We start from the raw sequence: 19,724 nt of genomic DNA on the forward strand, positions 1-19,724 counted from the left end.
GGAGGACAGAAGGAAAACAGGGGACATGATCGAAACATTTAAATATGTTAAAGGGTTAAATAAGGTCCAGGAGGGAAGTGTTTTTAATAGGAAAGTGAACACAAGAACAAGGGGACACAATCTGAAATTAGTTGGGGGAAAGATCAAAAGCAACGTGAGAAAATATTATTTCACTGAAAATGTAGTACTGTAGATCCTTGGAAAAACTTCCAGCAGACGTGGTTAGTAAATCCACAGTAACTGAATTTAAACATGCCTGGGATAAACATATATACATTGTAAGATAAAATACAGGAAATAGTATAAGGGCAGACCATGAGGTCTTTTTCTGCCATCAGTCTTCTATGTTTCTATTTCTTTGTCAGTAAATATAAATTTAGCAATTTGGAATTGCCAGGTTTCTTGCGTTCTTCATGGCAGTTTAGTAATTCGTAGAAAGGACAATTAGAATAGCTAATGATATTTTAGTGTAGCAGTTTCCAGTCCCCAATCTTGCTAGGCATTCTGAAGTGTCTTCGTCTTCTGCTAATTTCAGACTATTGAGTACAGATAGAAAAAACAATTAGCCAATATCTGCTCCCTCTGGTGGACCCATAAGAGAGTGCACAATGAATTAGATCTTATAGTAAAACTGAGGAGGCAATTAGTGAAATCAGATGAATGTTTTAGCAATCTATGGTTTAATTGCTAATAATGTTTCAACATCTCACAGATTTGTGAGATTGTGTAAACATAGATTATGCAGTCCATCATTTTATTACAAGAATTAGATAAATATTTGAAAAGCAGTTCAGGTAACAATTGGGAATTCAAAAAGTTAACAGGGCACAGATTTTCTATTCCCAATACCTTACAATACAGTTTGAAATTAACTATGTTTGTTGTTGCATTTATCAGTCTTAGATCACCATGAATTCTGTTCTCCCAAAAGATGATTATTATGCAAATTCAAACTCCAGTTAAAAGTCCTATGGCCTTGGTCCCAATATCAAGGAAAAATAAATTATTAAAACTCTTATTGCATACAAATTTCACTAAATGCCATGTGCATTTTGGATGTGTGTGTATATTACACACCCATAGTGATGGGCTCCTACGGATAAGGTCAGGTACGCAGAACTGGTAGAAATCTTTTTGTCTGATATGCAGAACCGGTAGAAAAATTTTGATTTTTTTTTCTTTTTTTCCCTTCTTGACTCTGGGTATGTTTTTCCTATCAGAGTAAATGAGGTTGAATGTGTATAATTTTAGAAGAGCTGTGTGTGTTTATGTGTGTACATACACATACAGTTTATATAGTAGATAATGTATATTTTTGTGTGCCTGTGTTCAATATATATGTACATATTTGGCATATATACATAAAAATTAAATAGTATATTTTGGATTTTCAGTAATAGTAAATAGGAAAATTTGACGCTAGGAGAGGCCAGGCACCCTAACCAAAACACTTAATGTGAGTGATGTCAAGTTGGCCATCTTTAAGCCAGTCACATGAACTTTAAACCACCCCAATCATATGATCATCAAGCCACTCCCACCTGGTCACATGGCTGGCAAGCCACACCCACAAAATAAACCACGCCCACAGTGTGATAGTAAAATAATTTGCAGCCCTTCACTGCATACACAGCCCTCGACTTAAAACAGTTCATTTAGTAACACTTTAAAGTTATAATGGCACTGAAAAAAGTGACTCATGACCATTTTTCACACTTATTACCATTGCAGCATTGCCCAAGGTCATGTGATCTACATTTGGATGCTTGATAACTGGTTCATTTTTATGATGGTTGCAATGTCCTGGAGTTATGTGATCATCTTTTTCAACCTACTGACCAGCAAAGTCAATGGGGAAGGCAGATTCACTTACTAAGTACAGTATTAAGTTGGTGTTATTAATTTAACAACCATAGTGATTCACTTAACATGTAACAAAATGGGGTCAAACTCACTTAACAAATTGTTCACTTAGCGACCTGTATAATGTGTGTGTGTGTGTGTGTAAGCATGTATTTCAGATGAACTGGCACGGAAAAAAAATACTGAAAGATAGGATATAGACAGCTGTTGGGCCAATCCAGGAATACAGTATTCCCTCGATTTTTGCGGGTTCGAACAGCGCAAATAGCCTATACCACGGTTTTTCAAAAAATTGGTTTTTCCCACCCGATGACATTATATGTCATCACCAAACTAATAATTTTTGCAAATAAATAACAAATAATTATTGTTAATAAATAATTATGTTTATAAATATCAGGATCACTAAGTGTCTTATTCAATGGTGAGTACCAGTAATAATGGTGAGTAAATGGTTGTTAAGGGAATGGGAAATGGTAATTTAGGAGTTTAAAGTGTTAAGGGAAGGCTTGTGATACTGTCCATAGCCAAAAATGGTGTATTTACTTCCTCATCTCTACTTTGCGGAAATTCGACTTTCGCGGGTGGTCTCAGAACGCATCCCCTGCGGAAATCAAGGGAACACTGTAATGCAGTGAATGTTGGTAGTGGTACCTTTACTTTTATTTAGATTATGGAAAATGATTATGTATAAATACAGCACAACAGCATAGCTCTTTCAAGTGTCAATTACAATTATAAATTTTTTTCACCATAAACATCTTGGCATTTTTAAGACAAAGAGAGAAAGTAATTGGGTTATTTTGAAGCCTTCTACCAAGCTAGACGTTGCTCTTTTTCAGGAAGGAGGTAGTGGCAAACCACTTCCCAAAAACCTTCCTTAGAGAACTGCAATCCAGGCAGTTCACTAGCAGACATTGCTGATGGAAGGTACAAAAAAACAGAGCAACACTGTAGACTTTGAAACTGCTTTGCTTTGGGCTAAAACAGTCCTTGTGATGTCCTCAGTCAGGACTGGATAAATGAAACTGAAAGAAACTATATACAGTATGATTGATTACAAAACAGTTTATTTGGAAATTCGCTAAAAGCAGCAGCAATCCAGAAATTAAACTGAAGGATGGGCCATAGGTTGTTTGGAATAAATTTGTGATGTACTGTATGTGTAAAGGAATGTTTAAATGTAAACAGCCCCCCCGGGCCCCGAAAAAGCAGGTGTGTTAGGTCTGCTTCGCTCAGAATTTAGGAAAGTAAAACTCAGAGTCCATTTTGAACTTCAAAGATCACTTTTACTAAATCAGAAGTGAATACATCAAAAGAAAAGAAAAGTCTGAGGAAAAAAGCGTGATTGATTGATTTAATTTAATTTTATTTGACTTCTATGCTGCCTAATCCCGAAAGACTCAGGGTGGCTTACAATAATAATATAAATACAATATAAATAGATACAAAGCAATAAAAAAGAAGTCGAATATTATCTAAGACTAAAACATCTAAGACTAAAACCCCATTAAAAAGTTCTTATAAAAAAAGGCAATCATAATCATATACACGCAGACCACTCATACAGTTGGCCATCAAAGATGTAAATTTATGACCCCCAGGCCATAAAGCCCAGCTCTTTATGGCCTTATGAAAGGCCAGCAGAGTGGGAGCAGTATGGATATTGGGCGGTAGTTGGTTCCATATGCCTATTATAAAGTAACCCTAACAACCCCCTTGGCAGTTCATCCAATCCACATTGTCCATAATCATCAGGTGGCAGCATCTTCACTGGTGTGTCACGCTTTTGGAATGTATGGCCGTTTACCTTGGTTTGTAGATAAGCAAGCCTGCTCTGCGTATCAGTGCCAGCCTGCAGCTGCCCCCGTTTTTCACCCTTTCTCACGCAGAATTATAGAAACATAGAAGATTGACGGCAGAAAAAGACCTCATGGTCCATCTAGTCTGCCCTTATACTATTTCCTGTATTTTATCTTACAATGGATATATGTTTATCCCAGGCATGTTTAAATTCAGTTACTGTGGATTTACCAATCATGCCTGCTGGAAGTTTGTTCCAAGGATCTACTACTCTTTCAGTGAAATAATATTTTCTCACGTTGCTTTTGATCTTTCCCCCAACTAACTTCAGATTCCCCCTTGTTCTTGTGTTCACTTTCCTATTAAAAACACTTCCCTCCTGAACTTTATTTAACCCTTTGACATATTTAAATGTTTCGATCATGTCCCCCATTTTCCTTCTGTCCTCCAGAATATACAGATTGAGTTCATTAAGTCTTTCCTGATACGTTTTATGCTTAAGACCTTCCACCATTCTTGTAGCCCGTCTTTGGACCCATTCAATTTTGTCAATATCTTTTTGTAGGTGAGGTCTCCAGAACTGAACACAGTATTCCAAAACTCCCCTGGGCTTCTCTAGCAAGCTCCCCCCCCCAAAAAAAATCCTAAATGCCTTCCCCCACCCCCGTTTTTTATGACAGCTGAAGTGCAGTTGAAGATAGGAAGAGAAACGCAATGTGGATTTGTGAAATACCCTCTTGCAAATGTGGATCAGGTGACACTTGCCTTTTCTTTCCCCAACTTCTCCCTTTCAGAATAAGGACAAACACATCATTTCCTGAAGGTGACACAGTGACTTCTTCTGTGGGCAGCATTCCCGTTGCAGCTGCATAAGGTCTTCTGAAGTTCAGCACATCAAGCGCTTGCATTATTAGGCCAGGAAATCTTTTCTTTATTGTACTTTCAGCAGAACATATTTGCATTTCATCTGCTTCAGATAACAGTACACACTGCTGTGTCGCTATTGTAGGCTGAATCTTTCCTATAATTTAAAAGCAGTTCCTTGCAACATGAAATCTGCTTTCTTGTAAAGCACTTTGAAGTGAGAATTATGTCAAGCTCTCACTGAATTGTTCCCATAGAGAGGAAACAATTCAACATGGAATATGGTTTATTGAAGCTAATTTTAAAAGGTGACCTACTTCGTGTCACTACAGATCAAGTTTTATATTTTTAGGTCCTCTGTAAGAGAACCTGCGGACTTCCCAATCATTTTTCTCCTCTATAACACTATTCTAGGCCAGAATGGTCCTGTTCTGATGCATGTGGCCTGTAAAAATTTGGATTGGAGAAACTAGGATTTAAACTGAATCTTAGTACACAGGATTTTTGTTTGTCCATCCAGGTTCACTGTCTCTTAAGAGGGTAAAAATACCCTGAAGAATAGATTCTTTTTTTTTTTTTGCAAAAACTTTATCTTTCTCAATATTCCATAGTGTTGTACCACATGATTCTTGACAAATGTATATTTTATTTTATGTACATTGAGAGCATATGCACCAAGACAAATTCCTTGTGTGTCCAATCACACTTGGCCAATAAAAATTCTATTCTATTCTATATATACATCAATACATATATTGTAACATCTTATCAAGTATTAACATACATTTACATATTATTATCCACTAAACCAACATATTAATCTTATATACATCATTATCAAATTGCCTGTCTGTTTCTCCCTTGTCATATCATGTCATTCCCATCTCTTACCTCCCTCCCTCCCTTTTCTCTACCTACTTTCTCCTTCTCTCCCTTCTTCCTACTTTCTTCTTCTTCCTTTCTCTAACTTTCTCCTCCTCTTTCTCCTGCTCACCTCACTCTTCTCCCACTTCTCCTCCTCCTAACCCCTCTCTTTCCCTACTTTTCCTCTTTCTTCTCTCCTCCTCCTCTCTTCTACCCCCTCTTCTCTCTTATGTCTCCCTTGAATGTATCCATTTATACCAGTGGTTCTCAACCTTTCTAATGCCGCGACCCCTTAATACAGTTCTTCATGTTGTGGTGACCCCCAAGCAATAAATCTAGCGCCAATTCTCCCAACAGAGCTTTAAGCTGATTGGCAGGAAGATCAGAGGGACGCCCCCACTGTAAACGCCTGATTAGTCGGATTGTTAAAAAATGTTCCAAGGTTCCAGAATAGAAGCTTTAGTTCCTAACACCACGGGAAATTTGTCTTTCCCATGGTCTTAGGCAACCCCGACCCCCAGGTTGAGAACCACTGATTTATATCTATTTTTTGGTTAACAGACAAGCACCTTGTCTCTCTAAATTCCCTTAATGTATAATAATATTAACCTTAATTCTTTTCTGTGTTAATACTTCTATAAGAACAGATTCTTGAGGCATCTACTGGACTCAATGGCTGTGAGGTGGGAATCTGTTTTGGGAGTGGGGGTGCTTTTTTTCAGTTTCAGTTGCTGCACTAGTTATAATCTATCTGGTAGTGGAAGGGTTTGTGGCACCTTAATTAGAGAATTTATATTTCAACAATGTTCCAGCAGGTGCCTTGTTTGTTTGTTTGTTTTGGAAAGTTTGGTTCATCTTTCTGTATCAACAACCATTTTAATATTTTTTTCATCTATGTAATTCATAAATGGGTTCCAAGTTTATGTTGAAGCCCTATTAGACTCTTCCAAGGCTGAGAACATTTGTTGTATAGTATATGCCTACAGGTACAGTTTCTGCTTCTTTAACAGTTCCTTTTCAGTTGCTGTAGTAACTTCGAGAGCTTTCTTCATCAAAAGTTTTCCTTTTCTCTTTTTATCTTAAAATATTGCTGTTGATGATAATGAAGATAGTGATAATTGATAATATACCAGTACCTCTAGGGATTGAGCCTTCTTAAAAAGGTGCAAACTAGAGCAAGTTATCATTATGAAAAGGTAATAATTTTGCTTTCTCTATCTGGGAGAGATTGTCACTGTGAACTTCTAGATACCTGTCTACACTTCCTCAAAATGTGAAAATTAAATACAAGGGAACAGTAATTCAATTTTTTGTCTTCCAGATGGGGAAAAACTATTTTTGGCAACCAAGCTATCAATATCAAGAACTTTAAGTTTAGTCCCAATTTGTCTTTTACACCATTGCTATCCAGTATGCTCTGCACAGACCTGATGAGGATGATGATATCCAGTTTTAATTTCCAAGTTCCAAAGTATTTAAAACAGCGGTCCCCAAGCCCCGGTGTTGCAACCCACTACCAGGCCTTGAGGCGTTCAGACCTGGGCCAGGGAAGTGGTAGGCAAGCACTGTTTGCCTACCACTTGCATGGAACCATCCTCTTCCCCCAGTCTGCAAAGCCAGAAAGGTTAAGAAACTCCAGTTTAAAATATTAATAAATATTTATTCAATAAATAAATATTAACAAAATGCAAATATCAGGGAGGCAATGAATTGCTGCAGTATATTTCAAGACAATTGTTTCTCAGATGCTATCAAAACACAAAAGTTTAATAGGGTTGCAAAGTGTTACAAATCTTTATTTATAAAGGTACATTTCAACAATCTATTTTATGCTCTTAACTTATTGGATAACTACTGTAGTTGTGCTTGTCTATTGATTGGTGAACTGCCAACAAAGATGTGAGCATCTAAAAGTTCTCTCTAAGAGACATTTAGAAGGATCTTAAACCTTGAGGAAAAGTGATATGACCCTCTACAATCACAAAAATCAAAATAAATAAAACATGTCTCCTAAGCAGACATACAAAATATCAGAATATCTTCAGTCAGTGGAGAAGAGCTTGAAATAACATTAAAGCTTAAGGGTATGTTGGGTACCTGTTATATTTCTTAGAAGAAGATATGTGTAATCCTATAATCTACCTGGAAACCCCTGGGTTTTTATAAAGACAATTCTTCTGAAGACAGCTCTCTTTGATATTTAAAACCTGCCAAATGCTACATTTTCCATTGTGCTGCTAAGGAGAGTCCAACCTGAGTTCAGCTCTAGACAATTGCTAGGAACTGAGTTTAATTTATTCAAATTGAATAGTGCCCTCTAGCTGCCTAGCAGGTCAGTTTTTAAAACTCAGTCGTAATGTAGGGATATTCTTTTTCCTTCTCCTGATTACAACTATTTGATCCAGATTGGACTTTGCTCCAGCATAAGAACACAAGAAGAGCCGTGTTGAATCAGGCCAAAGCCCATCGAGTCCAGCATTCTGTGTCACACAGTGACTTACCAGTTGGACATGGGGCCCTTGAGCAGAAAGAGAAGGCAAAGCATTCCAAATGGTGCCTGGCAAGCTCCCCCTTTATGGAGACCCATTTGTTTGGAGATTCCCTGGACTCTATATTGGTGGAAGACCATGACAAACGGAAAGTGCTACCGAGAGCCTACAGAAGGGTAGACAGATGACCCATGCCTTATTTTCATAGACAGCCCTTTCAGATTGAGTCTTCCTCTGGAGTACCCCTAAACCAGAGGTCATACAACCAAGGGGTCAATAGGCAAGAGAGATCATCCTTTCGCCAACAATTTTATCAGACAATTTAATTGACTGTGCTTCGCTTCAACAATCTTCAGTCACTATCACTATCCTAATATCCAGGATTTTTTGAGAGGTGCAGCTAACCTGTGCCACCAAGTAATCCATCATTAGTTGAGGGTGCAGTAATGGGACTGACCTTTGGTTCTGCAAGCGCTCACCAGGCCACCCTTTGAACTGCTATGTTCGATTTCATTTAGTTCTCTGTCCTTCAAAACAACCTTTCTTGTAGCCATCATTTCAGCCAGAAAGGTGTCGGAATTGATGGCGCTTTCCGTTAGACAAGATCTCTGCCATTTACACCATGACAAGGTCATCTTGTGCCTCAATCGAGCATTCCTGCCAAAAGTGAACATCTGGTTTCACAGGGCACAGGAAGTTGTCTTGCTGGATTTCTGTGCTAATGCCACTCACCTGCTTGAACACTGCTGGCACAAATTAGACGTTCACAGAGTTTTCAAAATTTATATTAGCTGCACAGCGCCCTTCAGGAAGACTGAGACCCTTTTTGTATCATTTATCCCAGCCTCCAAGAGGCAAAAGGTCACTTCACAAACGATCAGCCGTTGGCTTAAGTCCTGCATCATGGAGGCATATCGGAGTCAATCAAGGCCTGTTCCTGATGGTCTTACTGCACATTCTTCCCCTAGTGCAGCCACTTCGGCAGAATGAGCCAAACAAGCATCAGTAGAGGACATTTGCCGAGTCACTACTTGTACTTATCCTTCCACCTTTGTCCAACATTACTGTCTGGACTCGTTTGCATTAGCTGAAACTGCCTTCAGCAAAAGAGTTTTTCAGAGGGTCTGTGCTCCTACTGCTCCCTTGGTCCAGCCTTCTCCCACCCTTGAGGATTAAGCTTGGGTGTATCCCATGTTGGACTCTCCTTAGCAGTGCACTGGAGAAGTTCCGTTGGTCTACCTGAGCGGTCTTCTCTGTGTGCTATGTGGAGAGTCCTAACCTGGCTAATATGGCCCAGGGTTGTAGCTTTCTTGGACATGCTCTTGACTTCGACTAACTTTCCTTTTTCACCATTTAAAATTAACCTGCTAGGCAGCTAGAGGGTGCTTTTCAATTTGAATAAATTAAACTCAGTCTCTAGCAACCAACTAGAGTTGAACCCATGTTGGATTTTCCATGCAGCGCACAACGGTACTTCCACTTTATTTTTACCTATTGTTGCTAGTCCTTTCCCTTTATTATTGTAATTCAATACTGTTGCTTTCATTGTAGAAACCTCTTAAAACAACAAAGTTTAACTATTAATAGGCTTTTTACTTTTCAAGGAATTCAGCTGCTGTTAAATAGAATTCTTCTATTTCTGTGCAGACTCTTCTGCAAGACTCTATGCTCTTCTGTGCAGAGTATCACAAGTCTGACATAAATTTGCTGCCCATAATCTTACTGAGATCCATACCAGCTTTTTTCTCATTTTAAACAAAATATGTGAAGCACCATTTGTGAGAGTCTACTATCCAGAATCCATGTCTGAAAAGATGTGTTTGTAGGGATGGAAGCAAGTGCATTCCAAGTTATAAATTGATTTTATGGTGACTACATACAAATGGTAAAGCAAGATGTATATCCAAGTCACATTTGAGAGTCAAGTTCTTTGAGAAAAGCTAGAGAAAAGTGTGAGATTAGCTTTGGACAGGTGGAATGTTGTTCTTTACAATCTTGGAAGTCAGGGTCTTATTTATACTTACTGAATATATGTATTTATTCCAGGCCAGATGGTCTTATTTATCTCTAAGGTCAGGCATATGGGTAAGTTGATCTCTTTGACTGCACGAGTCAAAAAGAGGGCGGGTAAAATATTTACTGACCCCTCACATCCTGGACACAAAATGTTTCAACTCCTACCCTCAAAACGTCGCTACAGAGCACTGCACACCAAGACAACTAGACACAAGAACAGTTTTTTCCCGAACGCCATCACTCTACTAAACAAATAATTCCCTCAACTCTGTCAGACTTTCTACTAAATCTGCACTTCTATTCTACTAGTTTTTCTCATCATTCCTATCACCCATTTCCTCCCATGTTGACTTTACGACTGTAACTTGTTGCGTATATCCTAAGATTTTTATTAATATTGCTTCTTCATTGCTTATTTGACGCCTATGAAAATCATTAAGTGTTGTATGACATGATTCTTGACAAATGTATATTTTATTTTATGTACGTTGAGAGCATATGCACCAAGACAAATTCCTTGTGTGTCCAATCACACTTGGCCAATTAAAAATTCTATTCTATTCTATTCTTTGGAAGCCTCACACAACTTTTTTTTTAATAGCCAAATGCATCACTGCAAAATGGTACTATCATTATTTACGTTGCCACTTTGAACATGCTATTACATGGTTGGATTCTTCTGCTACAGACTTCTCACTATTTTCTACGTATGATAAACAACTTCTGTCAACACTTAGTTGTCCACTTGTTTACATAACTTACATCATTATTTTTTTATGTTGCCTCTTTCCATTCCAAATTGCATTTTTTATAATGGTAGGAATAGGACTCTTATCAACATTGGCACTGCTATAAAGAGAACATCTTCATCCTTTTGCAAGCTATTTAATAATTCAATAATTTGGTTTCATTTGAACAGGCTATTTAAGCAGATACATTTACCCACAAAAGAGATCACACTATTTTTATTCATTGTTAGTGAGTTAGTGTTTATATTCAATTGCTGTGTATTTACAAAAGAGAATTAAAATCCTCATTTATGGAATTAACAGTGCATGTATTTGGTACAGGAAACAAATAAGATACTGGAAAAAAATAAATCATAAAACTAACACATACATATCAATAGCATAACATAAGATTAGATTAGATCAGATCTAATCTAATTGGATTTATATGCCGCCCCTCTCCGCAGACTCGGGGCAGCTCACAACAATGGCAAAAACAGTACATAGTGACAAATCTAATAATTACCAATCTAATTACAGTTTTAGGTTAAAAAATTCATAAAAGCAACCCCAATATATATAAAAAACAAGCACACCATCAATCAAACACCAAAACAACATGGGCAAGGGGGAGATGTTTCAATTCCCCCATGCCTGACAGCAGAGGTGGGTTTTAAGGAGTTTATGAAAAGCAAGGAGGGTGGGGGCAATCCTAACCTCAGGGGGGAGCTGGTTCCAGAGGGTCAGAGCCACCACAGAGAAGGCTCTTCCCCTAGGTCCCGCCAGACGACATTGTTTAGTCGACGGGACCCGAAGAAGGCCAACTCTGTGGGACCTAACCGGTCGTTGGGATTCGTGCGGCAGAAGGCGGTCCCGAAGATATTCTGGTCCGGTGCCATGAAGGGCTTTATAGGTCATAACCAACACTTTGAATTGTGACCGGAAATTGATCGGCAACCAATGGGCATACTTAGAGAAGCCCATAATTTGCTCTCGCAGCTGCATTCTGCACGATCTAAAGTTTCTGAACACTTTTCAAAGGTAGCCCCATGTAGAGAGCGTTACAGTAGTCGAGCCTCGAGGTGATGAGATTTAAGATTTAAGTCATAAGTGATCCTATGTATTGGTAGTATTCAGAACTTTATTCTCATCCAGGGGTGTTGCAGAGTTCTATTCCGAAAATGCTCTGTTGCTCGATAAATGTGTACAAAATCATACTGATTTTGTTCTCAGTACCTTTCCAACATAGACTTTGCATTTTTGCAGGATCTAGATATTTTATCAAAGTATGTCCAAAATCCCAGATTGCTAGTCAGTAATGATAGGGCCACAGTGAAATTAAAATTCTGTGTCCCGAACTGCATTTCTTTCTATTCTAGTGTTTTTCAACCTTGACAACTTTAAATTGAGTAGACTTCAGCAGAAATTCCCAATAAATATGCTGGTTTGAAAAATTCTGGGAGTTGAGGTCCACACAGCTTAAAGTTACCAAGGTAAAGAAATACTGCTTTTATTCCAATAAACAGAATTTTCAGTTTTAGCACTTGTATTTTTCCTCTTTAGATGAGTTCTTCTGATGGTTTTAATATTATATGAGTAAGATGTACTAATAACCTTGCCCATTCTATTGTAACATTTTTTTCTTCTCAATCAACTAATTGCTGGGGGGAAATAATAGCTGGGAGATCTTATACTCTTCAATTGTAGGAGCACTCTGTTTAGTCTTGTTTTCTGTTATTGTTTTTTAAACAAATTCTGCATACAGATTTGTACTTGGAAATTGCATTGTAAAAACAAAACCTTGCAATGAGGAAGAATGCTTTGCTCTGCTATCTGATCTGAAGAAAATCTTCTATTTTCTCTATACAGTGTTCCCTCGATTTTCGCGGGTTCAAACTTCGCGAAAAGTCTATACCATGGTTTTTCAAAAATATTAATTAAAAAATACTTCGCGGTGTTTCCCCCTATACCACGGTTTTTCCCACTCAATGACGTCATATGTCATCGCCAAACTTTCGTCTGCCTTTAATAATTTTTTTTTAATAAACTTTAATAAATAAACATGGTGAAAAATAATCTAAATGGTTGCTAAGGGAATGGGAAATTGTAATTTAGGGGTTTAAAGTGTTAAGGGAAGGCTTGTGATATTGTTCATAGCCAAAAATAGTGTATTTACTTCCGCATCTCTACTTCACGGAAATTCAACTTTTGCGGGCGGTCTCGGAACGCATCCCACACGAAAATTGAGGGAACACTGTACTGAATATTTGAAAACTGCTAATATAAGTCAGATGACCATGTGTGTTGAGGATGTATATACCATAGGAAATCTTCATTTTTGAGTTCTTTCATTTTAAGGGGTTCCTTTATAAATCCAATGTATATGCAAGAAAACTGTTTTATTAAAAAAAACCAGCAGCGATATTTATATAGTTTATCATTATTTGAGAATAAAGAAATGTTCCATTGTCAAATGTACTTTTGTTTATTTATTCAAACAAATGAGAAGCATTATGGCAGCAAGAAGTTAATTTAGCTGTGAAAAGGTTACTTCTTTGGCTTCATGTACCTGTCATGTGTAATAATGAAACATGAAAGGAATTTAATTCATAATAAGGTAATCAATCATAGTTAATTATGATTTATGACAACACTGTTGTTCAGTGTTATTTCACTGAGGATTGAAATTGAATATTTTAAAACTGAAGATCAAAATGAGAGAATAGAAGGAAAATCAAACCATTTGTTTAAAGCAGGGGTCCCCAACCGCCGGGCCGTGGACCAGTACCGGGCCGCGGGGCATGTTGCACCGGTCCGCGGAGTCAGCAGCTGCTGTGGAGCCGGCGAGTGCCAAACTGTTTCCTATCTCTTTCCCCTCCCGTTCACTCGGGACCACCGTTTGCCTTGGGTTGAGAAAACATTTGCTTTCTTTCTTTCTTGCTTCCTTCCTTTCCTGTCTTTCTTCCCTCGTTGAAAGTGGTCTATTTCCTCCTTGCGAAGCCCTCACTCTGCCTGCAGCTCAGACAGAAAGGCTTTGGCATTGTGCAGCTCTTTTTTTGGCTAGGCTCCCCCACCCTATTCCTGGGGGCCTGGGCGGGAGCGAAGCCAGGGGTGTGCGTGTGACCATGAAGCCCTCACCATCAGCTCCGGTAATTTTCTTTTGGAAGGATTCCTTGCTGCAAGAAAATTACCGGACCTCGCAATGGTGGGCGCTCCAAGCAGGCAGCGATCACAAAGGAAGGCGACTGTGTCCGTGGAGGCACCTCCCCCCCTGGGATTCCTTGCTGCAATCCCAGCTGGTGCGGGTGGTGGGGGGGTGTCCTCTGAAACTACCAGAAGGAAGGAAGGAAGCAAAAGTTTTCTCCCTCAGGTGGACCGCCTCGGCCCAAGGCAAACGGTGGTCCCGAGTGAACGGGAGGGGAAAGAGACAGGAAACCACCCCCTCCTGCCCTTCCTCCCTCTGTCACCTTGGTTCCCACACAAAATTAAAAGGGGGGGGAGGAAAGAGAGGCAATGGAACAATAAGCTACATACCCATGCTTAATCCCGTGCCCAACCACACCCCTTTCCGCCCCCACCGGGCCATATAAAAATTGTCTTACTGAAACTGGTCCCTGGTGGAAAAAAGGTTGGGGACCACTGGTTTAAAGGGAAAAGTTAACATTCTCTCTGAGCATATTTAAGGAAGCATCATTAAAAATAACTTGAATTATTACTGCAATCTTAAATGAGAAATTAGGCTTACTACTGCTTTAATACCAGTTACATAGTAATTGTCATCTAATAGGACTTGCAATATATATATTAGTTGTTTACAGTTGTTTAATTATAATTACCATACTGGCTTAAACAAATTTTCTGCCTAGACTAGAATTATGTCTTCTCATGGCAGTCACTGAATATTCTGAAGACCATATATTTGTCATGTTGCCCCCCCCCCAACAACATTAGGTAATCATAAATATGTGTCTTGTAGCAATATACCAGATATTGCATTGCTTTTTCGTGGCTAATAATTCCTTATGGTTTTAAATAATTAAATGGTTATTAATTAAGTTGTAATTATTTGTTTGCCTGTCAGAAATTGCTCGTTTGCCTGTCAGAAATTGTGCCTTTCAATTATCTTAGTAGCATCTGTCCCAGAGACAGAATAGTAGTAATACTTTTTAGCTTTTCAATGTCCCAACTATTTCCGTCCTCTTTTGGTTATCAAAGTTTCTAAGGCATCTATTTCTGACTAGAAACAACAGGTAATGAAAATAGAAGATTTACAGGAAGTATAGATAGAGGGGAAGACTGGAATGGAAGCTTTGAAGGAACGCAAAGAGAAATAATAGGATGAGAATGCTGAATGTAGATGACAGGCAGAATATGTACAGGAAATAAAGGTCCCTCTACATTGGCAAAGCTGTTTCATATATTTATTTATTATTTATTTATTCATTTGTCCAATACACAAATACTGTACATAGGAAGAAAAATAGACATGTAGTAATATATATAAGGGTAAAGTGAACTTAGAGGAGAGGATATATGAAAGGAAGAGCATATATATGATAGGTGAAAGAAAGGAAAGACAATTGGACAGGAGACGAAAGGCACACCAGTGCACTTATGTACGCCCCTTACTGACCTCTTAGGAACCTAGAGAGGTCAATCGTGGAGAGTCTGAGGGAGAAATGTTGGGGGTTAGGGGTTGACACAATTGAGTCCGGTAATGAGTTCCACGCTTCGATAACTCGAGTGTTGAAATCATATTTTTTACAGTCAAGTTTGGAGCGGTTCGTATTAAGTTTGAATCTGTTGCGTGCTCTATAGTGATATACTGTATAGTTTTCTGCATTTCCTTAGTGGAACTGTTAGTCATTAAAAAAGGTTCCATAAAATAATTATTATTCTGATATTACGATGATTTGAAATATTTGTATTCTAAAATACATGTTTTTTTTAATCCAAATAAACTCTGTTCAGTATAAAATGAATATAACAAGCCCCAACTCCTACAGTTCTGGTTTCTTCTGTCTTAAGGATATTTTTTTTAAAAAAAATATTTTTAGATAAAGCTTGTTTTATTATGCCTGCTAGCTTTGAGAAAACCAGAAGCCACATATTGTAAAATATGTGTGCAGTATAAAGCTTGGAACTATGTAACTTTAATATTTAGTTCATTTAAATTACCCCTTGACTTAAATTATGAAAAACTAGTATCACAATGAAATGCATGCTTGTACCTGAACAGAAGAGCAGTCATCCTTACTTTGCTTACAGTCTTAGTAAAAAGCATGCTTTTCAGTGTTGGTGTAATGAAACGCGTCAGCTAGAATGACCCACTGCTTTAGCTCAGCCAGCAAATGAAGGGGTGGGAAGAAGGGAAGGCTCTGTTGCTACAGTGTGATATCACACACTATTGCTAACATGTGGTTGGCTATTTTATGTTTCAGATCACTGCTTGTAGTGGAACACAAAGAAACCGCAGAGACTTCCGCATCCTTCAGTGAGAAGAAAGAAACCAACAGAGCAAGATTAATACTGGCTTGTTTCTGGTGGCTTGTTTGTACAAAAGCCGCCTGGGGAGGGGTGGGGGATGGGGGGGCAGAAAAGAAAGAAACATCCCTGATATTTAACGAGCTGTGAAATGAGGCACTGCCGCTTCTCCTGCTAACCTTCAGATTCTAAGGTTCATCTGCTACTCATTGTGCTTAATATACATGTTTCTGCACCGTGCATTTAGAGGATCCCAGAAAGGAATTCAAAACGGCTGCGGGGGAAACGCCACCAAACATGCCTACAGAAACACTACAGACAGGTAGCATGGTCAAACCTGTCAGTCCTGCCATCACTTTCACTTCCGCTGTTCCTCTCCGCATCTTAAACAAGGGACCTGATTATTTCCGCAGGCAGACGGAGCCTAATCCAAAAAGACTTAGTGCTGTGGAGAGGCTAGAAGCTGACAAGGCAAAATATGTGAAAAGCCAAGAAGTCATCAACGCCAAACAAGAACCCGTGAAGCCAGCAGTGCTTCCAAAGCCGCCAGTGTGCCCTGCAGCTAAGCGAGCCTTGGGCAGCCCTACCTTGAAAGTATTCAGCAACAATGCAAAGACTGAGAGTGGTGTCCAGAGAGAGAACCTGAAGTTGGAAATTTTGAAGAATATTATAAACAGTTCAGAGGGCTCCAGTTCAGGTTCAGGTCACAAACACAGTTCGCGAAATTGGCCTCCCCACAAAACTGATACAGGAGACTTAAATCGTCACTCATTTGCAGAATCCCTAAAGGTTTATCCCACCCATGGTTGTAACAGTCCTCAAGAAAGCAGCTCCAGTGTTAATAGAAGACTATTGGAACAATCAGCAGAATCTTTCTTGCATGTTTCACATAGTTCCTCGGACATTAGAAAAGTATCCAGTGGTAAACCTTTAAAAGCAATACCCTGCAGTAGTTCAGCTCCACCTCTGCCTCCAAAACCCAAAATTGCAACCATCACTACGTTGAAATCACCAGAGATGGACTCAGTGGAATCCACTTGTGGAGTAAGCAGAAGACCTTCCCTTCAACGATCAAAGTCGGACTTAAGTGACAGATACTTTCGAGTTGATGCAGACGTTGAAAGGTTCTTTAACTACTGTGGACTTGATCCTGAAGAGCTTGAAAATCTTGGAATGGAAAATTTTGCAAGGGCTAACTCTGACATTATCTCTCTCAACTTTCGCAGTGCAAGTATGATCAGTTCAGACTGTGAACAGTCTCAGGACAGCAACAGTGACCTTAGAAATGATGACAGTGCCAATGACCGTGTGCCATATGGTATTTCTGCAATAGAAAGAAATGCCAGAATCATCAAGTGGTTATACAGCATCAAACAAGCTAGAGAGTCACAGAAAGTATCCCATGTGTGAGTGCGTTTTGGGGAAGGGAGGGGGAAGGCAAAGCAAGACTAATTTGTGTATATTCAGTTGTGAAGGGTTGTGAAGTCTACTTGAAGTCTTAATACACTTCTCAGATCTCTTTTTATGTTCCTTGTTGTGCAATGTTTTCAAGTTGCATGCCTGTCAACATGTGAACTGACCTGGCTTCTACTTGAATAATAACTAGCTACAGAGCCTGGCTGAGCATACACACATTATCTGCCAAAAGTTTAAGACCAGAATCTAAACAGGGCTTTTGTCTTTAAATAAATTGTTTACATTGAATGGTAATATGGCTTCTTTATAATAGATTGTAATCTCTTGAAGTTGTGTGGGGGGTTTTTCAAAAATATTTGGCCACTTTTGGTATTTTAAGCACAACTTAATTTGCTTAAGAAAGAAAAAGAGGAGACATTGCAAAAATAATGTTATCATAACCCTTAGTTGGAACCGCATAGTAGTTTGTGGGAAAATGGATCAAATGAAATTTATGTTACCTACAATACATAATGTATCTTGTTTCATTCTTTGATGTTTTTCTTTTCAAGCTATGTTCCAAGGTTTTCTGTTTTAATATTCTAACCAGAGACCCCTTCATACATACATTCTTCCTATGACTTTTTAATAAATACTATAAGTGGTTATGAAAGTGTTACAGCCTTTAAACTACTATTGTGGATTGTAATGTAAAAAACATCTGTCATATCTTAGTTTTCCTAATAATGGGCAATTTTTTTTATTTTCTGGAAAGTAACTAAGATAGTGAACAATGAAATTGATGATGCCTTTAAAGGAAGGTTCCTTGTCTTAAACTTTTGATGGGAGTTGTTAAATCCTGTTTGCTGATCTTGAATGCCTTTAAATAGACAAAGCACATCATGATTACAAGCTCCTGCTGCTGACTACGTTTTTGTAGACCTGTTTGAGCATTTCATGAATAGAAAATGGAAATACACAGCCATAGCAGTGTAAGAACTTTTTACCCAAAAATTTAACACACAATATAAATGAATTATATCTGAGAAAGTGTCATTATGTTGTCTTAAATATGTTATATCTTAAGGCTGTGGAAGTTTGTTACAGCTCTAGGAACTGTAGAAACATGACAGTATGTAGCTTTATTTTTGGTTGTCACTTACTCCTGTCCCTCCAGTGTTCAGTGCTGCACGTCAATCTGTTACACTTTTTTTTTTTTATACAAATGTGTGTCTTCCCAATGGTTTAACTGTCACATCAATGTGGCAGTTGTGGTGCATAGCAGAGAAGTTAAAAGTGCAGTGGTCTATTTCATTATTATTATTACTATTCTTATTACTCATGCTTTGAAGTATTTTGCAGCACTATCTTATACTTCGTCAGCTAATAGGAAACTTTTTAATGTGTAAATGCTGTAAGACTTTGTATATATTTCAGTTGTTACGAGATCTTTAAGAAAAGTGTTATGCTAATAAATAGCTATTGTTGCAGCTACTGTTTATGTGTTTTTCTGTTGTTTTGGGGCCATTTGTGATGCAATACTGCAGAAATAAAAGCTAAGGATTAAAATTTCTGATTCAGTGTAGAATGAAATAGGATATTACAGACAAATGCTGTTGTACCTATAGATAACAAATGGGGAAATTAATTAGGGGAAGAAAGCTAACTTCTTTGGGATTCTCTTTCAATTATTATGTGAGGTAGAACACATGATAAATAATTGATTTAGCCTTCCTTAGCAATTTGTTTTTAAAACCTATATTGAAAGATAATTGACAGATTATCACTTTTAAAGAGGCCCGTAGAACTAAGATTATAATATCATGATCGTGGCACACTTATGGTTTAATGTCAAGGATGCCTGTATTAAGGATTTAAAAGAGGTAAGTTAAAAAAAAAGTTTTTGTCCTCCTCAGCCTCCCAAACCCTCTGAGCGTGGTTTTTTCAAAAAAACCAGTCTGGTTTTTGCAAAAATGGGATAGGCAAAAACGGGGATGTTTTTGTCTTCTGCCAACCCCCAGGAGCTGTCTGTAGGCTTCCCAGACCCTCTGCCACCCCATTTTTGCAAAAAAAAACCTGGGCCCATTTTTCACAAAAATGGGACATGGGAGCAGAGATTCTGGAGGCCAAAAATGGCTATATTCATTGTATAAGACACACTGATATTTCCATCTTCTTTTTGGGTGAAAAATACAGTATTTTGCTTATTTATATCTCT

The 19,724-nt window shown here is 38.3% G+C and overlaps 1 protein-coding gene across 2 annotated transcripts in view; it reads left to right on the forward strand.

Annotated features, from left to right (window-relative positions):
• Positions 1–18,996, forward strand: part of FAM110B (family with sequence similarity 110 member B) — an 87,033-nt gene extending 68,037 nt beyond the window's left edge. For both annotated transcript variants that reach the window (XM_070747794.1, XM_070747795.1), the window contains exon 2: positions 16,069–18,996. In XM_070747794.1, coding sequence (XP_070603895.1) covers positions 16,409–17,521 — 1,113 coding nt within the window. In that variant the 5' untranslated portion in view covers positions 16,069–16,408 and the 3' untranslated portion in view covers positions 17,522–18,996. The remainder of the gene's footprint in view (positions 1–16,068) is intronic.
• The last annotated feature ends 728 nt before the right edge of the window (positions 18,997–19,724 follow it).

Source organism: Erythrolamprus reginae, chromosome 3 (assembly GCF_031021105.1).
Source record: "Erythrolamprus reginae isolate rEryReg1 chromosome 3, rEryReg1.hap1, whole genome shotgun sequence".
Taxonomy (NCBI): Eukaryota; Metazoa; Chordata; class Lepidosauria; order Squamata; family Dipsadidae; genus Erythrolamprus; species Erythrolamprus reginae.